Source organism: Arachis hypogaea, chromosome 10 (genome assembly GCF_003086295.3).
Source record: "Arachis hypogaea cultivar Tifrunner chromosome 10, arahy.Tifrunner.gnm2.J5K5, whole genome shotgun sequence".
NCBI classification, from domain to species: domain Eukaryota; kingdom Viridiplantae; phylum Streptophyta; class Magnoliopsida; order Fabales; family Fabaceae; genus Arachis; species Arachis hypogaea.
Genome location: NC_092045.1, coordinates 70,664,842 through 70,672,781, shown reverse-complemented (window position 1 = coordinate 70,672,781; position 7,940 = coordinate 70,664,842). Strand labels below are relative to the sequence as shown.

Here is a 7,940-nt window from a genome sequence, read left to right as displayed (position 1 = left end):
ATCACCACGTGTTCTGTTTCTTTGGATTTCCATTCCCAATGACCTCTCTCTCTTTTCCTTAGCCATCTTCACCTTCTCCTCTAAGATTTTTATGTAGTTTATGGCCTTGTCCACTTGATCAGATAATGGCAACGCTTCTTTATACACTTGATCAGGCAATCAACCTTTCCTCTAATGGTCTAAATCTGCTGAAACTTGCAAAAAAGAGTAGTGGCTTACACTTGGTTCTGCTTCAGGAGTTGTTTAAGGAAGGAGTGGTGGAGCATAAATTGTTCTTGAACAATTACAAAAATATAAAAAAATATTCATTTAATATAAAAAAAATATGCTAATACTTAACAAAAAAATAGTCAGTTATATTTTGACAAAAATAATTAGATACCTATAGAATTTAAAAAAAATTATATAATTTTTAAAGAAACAGAGACGTTCATATTTGTAATACAAAAAAAATTCAAAAAATATATAAAAAACATCCATTTAGTATGAAAAAGAAACATTTTGATATTTAGGAGCAGAAACATCGATATATATTAACTTATTTTTATAAAGATGAGCTTTAAAGTTCAACCCATTAAAAAATTGACCGGAGTTGATTAAACTCCCTCTTAATTTCCTAACAGAATTGATTAAATTAAAGACAAAGGTGTAATTTTAATATTATTAGACATTATTTATCCTCCTCATCTTATCTTTAGATATGAAGAAAAAATAATTGAATGAACCCATATTTTTTTTTCTGTTTTGTCTTCTAAACCAAAAACAAAAAATTTAATTGTTTATCTATGTTTTTTCTTACATTTTGTTTTCACTCATATTTCTTCAAACCAAATTATGGGTAATAAAAAAGACTAGCGCAAATGTTGACTAGTGATATTCTAGATAGTGAGAGATGGTTCCTTAGTTTTCTTCATTCTTCCCAAATAAAAAGTAAAACCTAGCGTAAACATTTGCTACACCTTCTGCGCGTTATTCCTCTTTTCGTTTCAAGTAGCGACCATATATCCTCTTTTCATTTTTATATCGCAATTCCATTAAGCCAAATAATACTTTCATTCCATAATTATTACCAGGATTTCTTTGAATTGCAGATTCAATTGCTGCGATCTCCATTCTTCTCCCATGGCTTACGTTGAGGGAGGTATGTTCGTCTTACCCCTTTAGCTCTTAATTCTCATGTTTTCTTTGCTTTTCTTCGTTTCCGATTAGGTTCGCTTTCTGATTCAGTGGATTTATAAAGCCCGAAATTTTGCTACCTTTCAGGATCAATCGTCCTATATTTCTAGTTTCATAATTATGCTGTTTCCTGTGGTTAAATACTCAAATTATGAAAATATTTTAACATATTTTTAACCCCCCCCCCCCCCCCCTTTTTTGTTTTTTAAAAGGTTTATTATTGTTTCCCCTGAATTTCCATTTTTATATGCAGCCAAACGTTTACTATCGGGTCTCCGGCCACATTGCATCTGTTTTCAAACTAGTATCTGCAAACTCTGAAATATCTATAAGAAACTTTAGCACCGGAGGATATTAGCCACAAACAAATTCTTATGTTTATGTAGATATCAATGAATGTTGATAGGAAGGAGAACATTGTATGGTACAAGAAATTATTTTAGGTTCCAAATAATAGTCCATTTGAAGGGGGAAAAAAACGATAACATTAATTAATATTTTGCATCATTTATCCTATTAAATTAAGTAGAGAAAATGAGTAGAAGAGAGGGAGGGTAAGAATGAGAGGAAAAAGAAATAGTAAGGGGAACTTTTAGAAACATTTTAATTTAGTTAAAATCAAGTTATTTTCAATCATTTCCATAATCCATGTGCATAATTAAAGCTGGACAATCTTTTGGCACCGCAGAAAGTAATAGCTTTCATAACTCAATCCTTTTAAGTTATCATCTAGTTTAAGTTGCTTGATGGTTCTCTTGTTCGGATTAGCATTTTTAAATCACATTTGCAGCTATTCGTTACAATGAAGAGTCCCTTAAATCTCCACAGGACAGCATTCAACCAATATTTGGCCTTCTGTTTTGTTAGAGTATTGCCATTCTCTATGTTTAGATAACAATTTGTTCATTGAAGATAACAAATGAACACCCATACTCTTTCCATTGCTCTTTATGATCCTTCAACAAACCTTTGGTGTATTCCAACTCCTCATTAAGGAGACTAACCCTTAGAGCATGATAAGTGGGAGTAAACAAGTTAGGAAGATTCAAACGGCTCATAACATATTCTTGAACACACTTCAGCCTAACTAGGTTTATGGAAATTTCAGCTTGATAAAACCACTGAGTTATATATTGATAAACTCTATGAGTTGCTTTTTTATTTCATGCTTCATTACACTATTGAATGAAACTCAATATCTGGAATATCTTGAGCTTTTTCTTCAGATAGATCCAAATTTCTTGACGTTACAAACTTTTATATGGCTTTATGCTGAATAGTAACTACAGCTTGATGCAATTTTGTGCAGGTGTTGTGAAATCAAAGCGATCACTATGGCGACTCAAAACAATAACTGATTTTTTTTGGGCCATTGTTAACATTATAGGCGTGTTTTTTGCTACAATGTTTTCGGTAATACTTACGTGTTTCTTGATTCATATTACATTTTATGGGGAATTACCATTTAAAAAACCTAGTTTGCTCATGATGCTTTTAATCACAGATGGAAAAGGCCGATGCGTACAGGAAAGGTGCCGCTTCTGGTAAGAAATGGGATGGTGGTGCTCCTGGAGGTCCGGGTGGAGGTGGTGGGGGACCATATGGCGGTGGTCCACGTGGCCCACCTCGTGGTGGTCTTGACAATGTTCGTGGCCTAGATAGTATTAGGGGGCGTGACCATGGTAAGTTTAATTGTCTCTCTTGCTTCTAGATTTGATTATGATGATTTCTAGTTTTTTCTTGCTAATTTATTTTCTGTGTGTGTTTTCTTTAATTTCCTCCGTGAACTTACAGCCTCTCTTCCTGCCTGTGGCTCCTGCTGTGGTTGAGTGTTTGGTATCCAATCTACTTATTGCATTGGTCGGCTAAATTTGTATTTGGTGTTCATGGATCAAAGCAAAAGAAAGTTATGACTATGTTGTTCATACTTTTATAGTTTGTTTTTCTAGCACAGGCTTGAGACAATATCAGTAAACTTCTTTATAGAGAGAAAGTATATGAATATGTGTGCGTGTATTTTATTTTTCCTATTCACTTCTAAAAATGGTAGGTATTGTACGAATGTTACGATATAAGGGAAACTGACAAACCGTTGGCTTGGCATAATATCATTTGAAACAGATCCAATTTATTTTGTTCATAGCATGGGCCGGAGAAACCCGACCCAGACCAATAAAGAGAACCCAGATACAACCCAAATCACTACCCACAAAAAATACAACTACCCATACTGAATGCCTCTCGCACTTCTAAAACACATCTCCGATTTGAATTGAGGGAATAGTTGCATCTGATCAGATTCATGAATACATCTCTTCATGGTGACCTGTTGGCAAATATGGCGTTGGCGGAACAAGGAGATTTTTACTCCCCAGTTCAAGAGACCAAATGAAGCGAATTACATAACTTCTCCTCTAGTTAATGACACTGCAGCAGTGTTCTTGAAGGACGAACTTTTCACAGAATAGAGGAAAAGAATTGAAGTGCAAGTGGCGTGGAAACCATCAAAGGAAAATTGGGTAAAAGTGAACACGGACGGAGCCTTGATGGGAAACCGGGGCAAGCAGGATGTGGGGTTGTGCTGAGAAATGAATTGGGGAGATGGGTGATTGGTTTTATGGGTGGCAATCGGGCAGGTAGGGGTGGGGTTTTGCTTTACCCGACCCCACCTCGCCGTATAACAACCGCATAGAAATCACACTATTTTTACCCACGAGTAGTAAAACGTTGAATCCTAATCTGCTCCTGCGTACCCGCCTCTAATTATTAAAATCCAATAAATAAAATTAGATTTCGAAATTTATATAACCATCATCACATACATAACATAAATTAAAATAAAAATTTAAATATGATACAATATTATTAATCATTTACTAATTATTTTACATATATTATATATATTAATATTAAAATTATATATATTATATATATAGCGGGGCGGGTATTACCTAAACCCAGCCCCGCCCTACCCTGCCTCTCCAAAAACCCGCTCCACTAAAAATCCGTCCCGGTGCGGGGCGGATAATTACCCGCGGGTTCAGGTGGTATTGCCATCCCTAGCTGGCTTTGTGACAAATTTACTGTATTGCGTTCTAGACAAAGATTTGAGGTATATACTATCTATGCTTTAACTACCACACGAGAGTTGGGACTAGAAAGTTATAGTTGGGACAGACTCCAGAGCTGTATATGAGATTATGATCCAAGAAGATAAAAGGGAGGAACACCCTAATTCAGTTATTAGAAAAATAAATCATTGGGTGAAAAGGCAATGGGAAGTATGATAAACCCCATTTTTAGGGTTTATCTTGTGTTGAATTTAGAGAGATTTTATCATCTTTTTTCACATTTATTTACTAAAATAACATGGTTTTGTAAATTCTCCTTTATTTGTGCTTAAGTGTAAAAACATGCTTTTTAGGCCTTTAACTTGCTAATTTTAATTCACCTTTGATTCCACTAGTTGCTTTGATGTGTTTGTTAGTGAATTCAAGTTGAAAAGGGCTAGGAATGGATCAAAACAGTGAAGAGAAAGGCATGCAAAGTGGAGAACTCATGGAAAATCACGGATTTGGAGTGCACTCACCGACTCACACGCGCAACAGACGCGCACGTGTGGATATGGAGTCACATGGCGACGCGTACGCGTAACAGACGCATACGCGTGGATGGAGAATTGTCAAGCGACACGTACGCATGACCCATGCGTATGCGTTGATGTTCGCACGTGACCTCATTAAAGTGAAAACGCTGGAGGTGATTTCTGAGCTTCCTAGGCCCAAATCCAACTGATTCCAGAGACTATTTCATGCAGAATTGAGGATTGGACAAGGGGGGAGACCTTAATGTAGTTACGATGAGCCTTTAGTTAGTTTTCTAGAGAGAGAAGCTCCCTCTTCTCTCTAGAATTAGGTTAGGATTAGGTTAATCTTCCCTAAATCTAGGTTTAATTTCATGTTTTCATCTTGTTCTCTTAACAATTCCTTGTTGTAGTGTCTTGATTTTCCTTTCTTCTCTTGTTAATTTCTCATTTTGGGTATGTTTATGTTATAAACACTCTTGTCAATTTCAATTTCCTTTAATAGAATTTGAGGTATTTCATGTTAATTTTGCTTTCTTTAATTGTTAGTGTTGATTACTTGTATTGGGTAGTAGTATATTTTATTAATTCTTGCAAATTACTATGCTTTCCCCTTTTATGCCTTCCAAGTATTTGACAAAATGCTTGGAAGGATGTTAGAGTAGATTTTTGTGTTCTTGGCTTGGGATGGTAACTTAGGAACCCTTGTGTTACTAATATCCAAGTGATTGATAATTGGGATCCATTGACACTAGCTCTCACTAAGTCAATTAGTGAAATGGTTAGGACTTATGGATTAGGATTAATGTAGCTCATTTGATTTTACTCACTTGTTGGAGGATGACTTAATGAGATTGATCCTTGCAATTATCATGTTGTGGTTAGTAACAAGGATAACGATCCTTAACCATCAACCCTTTCCATGACCTTTTTATCATTTGAGTTCTATTTTTACTTTTCTTGTCTCTTATTCCAAAACCCCAAAAGATACAATCCATAACCAATAATTAAGCACACATCCCTACAATTCCTTTAGAGACGACCCGAGGTTTAAATACTTCGATTTATTTTTATTGGGATTTGTACTTGTGACAAAAAAATTTTTGATTGAGGAATTGTTTGTTGGTTTAGAACTATACTTGCAACAAGATTTCTTTTGTGAAATTCTTTACCGACACAACAAATTTCCCTTCATCAAAATGGCGCCATTGCCGGAGAATTGCAATTGTGTGCCTTGTTATTGGTTATTGTACATATATTGATATTGTATATATCTTGATTTTTGGTTGTTTTGCTAGTTTTAGGATCTAGTTTCCCTTGTTTCTTGTTAGTTTTTGTTTTTCTTTTCTCTTTTCACTACGAATTCTCATCATTTTGGCTATGAGTTTGGTTACAATTATGTTGTAGATAATGGATATTACAATGACAACATGCATCAAGGATGGAACAATCAAAGATGGGAGGAGCCTTAAGAAATTTTTTGATATATTTTGCCTTGATTTGAATGGATTCTAGCATATGATCTCACACTTAAGCACCCAAATAGCATACTTTTGTGTTTGATCCCTAATTTGATCCTAAATGTGAAAACATGCAATTTTGTGCTTTGATAGAGCGATTTAATTCCACTTTTATTCCATTCAATGTCGTGATATGATTTGTAAGTGATTTTAGGCCTTGAAGGCAAGAATGGATGGCCAAAAGTGGAGGAAAGCATGTACAAGGGAGAAAAAATGAAGAAAACAAGGAAAAGCACACACAGCGAAGTGTGCGTGCGCACAACCTTGCGTGCGTACGCACAAGTGACGCGATCGCGTGACCCACGCAGACGCGTGACAGAGGCCACGCACCAGAAATTACAGAAAGCGATCCCAGCGATTTCTAAAGCCCTTTTTGGCCCAAATCCAAGTCCAGAAAGCATAGACCGGAGGTTATGAAGTGGGGGAATGCATCCGAAAGGAGGGGAGCACACCAATTAGTTACTTTTCATGATTTAGATGTAGTTTTGAGGGAGAGGTTCTCTCCTCTCTCTTAGGTTTTAGGATTAGGATTCCTCTTAAAGGATTTAGGATTTCAACTCTTCATCAGGTTCAATATTTCTTTTACTTTATATTTCTCTTTTACTTTCAGATACTTTAATGCTCTCATTTAATTACTTATGTTGCCAGATTGACTTATGAATTCTTTATGTTTAGATTGATTTTCTCTTATTAATGCAATTAAGGTATTTCAGATCTAAGATTCTTATTTAACTTTTTATATTATTGGCTTTAATTGATTAACTGGAAGCTCTTGAGTTATCAACTATTCAGGATTGATTGTTATGTCGGCTGATTAATTGGAATTCCACTAACTCTAGTCTTTCCTTAGGAGTTGGCTAGGACTTGGGAAATCTAACCAATTGGTTCACTTGACTTTTCCTTGCTTACGCAAAGGTTAACTAAGTGGGATTAACTTCCATTTTCATAGGAGTAACTAGGATAGGACTTCCGAATTTTCATATCTTGCCAAGAGTTTATTTTATAGTTAATTATTTGTTTTATTTATCATTTAATTTACTTGTTCCTCACTTTCAAAACCCCAATTTACAAAAACCCATAACCAATAATAAGAATATACCTCACTGCAATTCCTTGAGAAGACGACCCGAGGTTTGAATACTCGGTTATCAATTTTAAAAAGGGTTTGTTACTTGTGACAACCAAAATGTTTGTAAGAAAGGACTTCTGTTGGTTTAGGAGCTATACTTGCAACGAGTACTAAATTGTAAAGATTCTTAGACCACGCAAAGTTCTTCTCTTCACACGCGTCCGCGTCTATGGCGCGTCCGCGTCCATAAGGAAATTAGCGTAAAACCCTGCTCGACCCAAGAGTTGGGCTGGTCTGGGGTTGGTACTGTGCTAGAGGCACTAACTCACCCACGAGTATGCGTCCCTAACGCATGCGCATCTGACGTGAGCGGAAATTGGCAAATTAAGAATTAATCCGAAAAATGGCGTTGTGAGTACAGTTCTTAACCAGCAAAAATCCACTCATCAATTTAGAAAAGGGTTGTCACAAATTTTAGAAATAAAATACTGGGAGTATGAGTCCCAGGTCATCTTCGAACGAGTTGCAGGAAGATGTGCTATTTTATCAATCAGAGGTTTTCAAAAGGGGTTTTGAATTTGTTGAACAAAAA

General features: G+C 35.8%; 1 protein-coding gene across 2 annotated transcripts; it reads left to right on the top strand.

Moving 5' to 3' along the window:
- Positions 1–717: 717 nt before the first annotated feature.
- On the top strand, positions 718–3,282 carry LOC112715659 (uncharacterized). 2 transcript variants are annotated; one of them, XM_025767440.3, is made up of 5 exons: positions 718–990; positions 1,092–1,141; positions 2,486–2,589; positions 2,681–2,858; positions 2,971–3,282. In XM_025767440.3, exons 2-5 carry the CDS (start codon positions 1,123–1,125, stop codon positions 3,003–3,005), a joined length of 336 nt encoding a protein of 111 aa, XP_025623225.1. In that variant the 5' UTR covers positions 718–990; positions 1,092–1,122; the 3' UTR covers positions 3,006–3,282. The 2 variants fall into 2 exon arrangements, with proteins under 2 accessions (XP_025623225.1, XP_025623224.1); XM_025767439.3 differs by having other exon boundaries at positions 810–1,141.
- The last annotated feature ends 4,658 nt before the right edge of the window (positions 3,283–7,940 follow it).

Excerpts from the sequence above, each read along its gene's own strand:
- LOC112715659 (XM_025767440.3), top strand. Across the intron at positions 2,590-2,680 it reads TTTTTGCTACAATGTTTTCG|ATGGAAAAGGCCGATGCGTA; the intron begins GTAATACTTACG and ends TTTTAATCACAG. Across the intron at positions 2,859-2,970 it reads TATTAGGGGGCGTGACCATG|CCTCTCTTCCTGCCTGTGGC; the intron begins GTAAGTTTAATT and ends GTGAACTTACAG.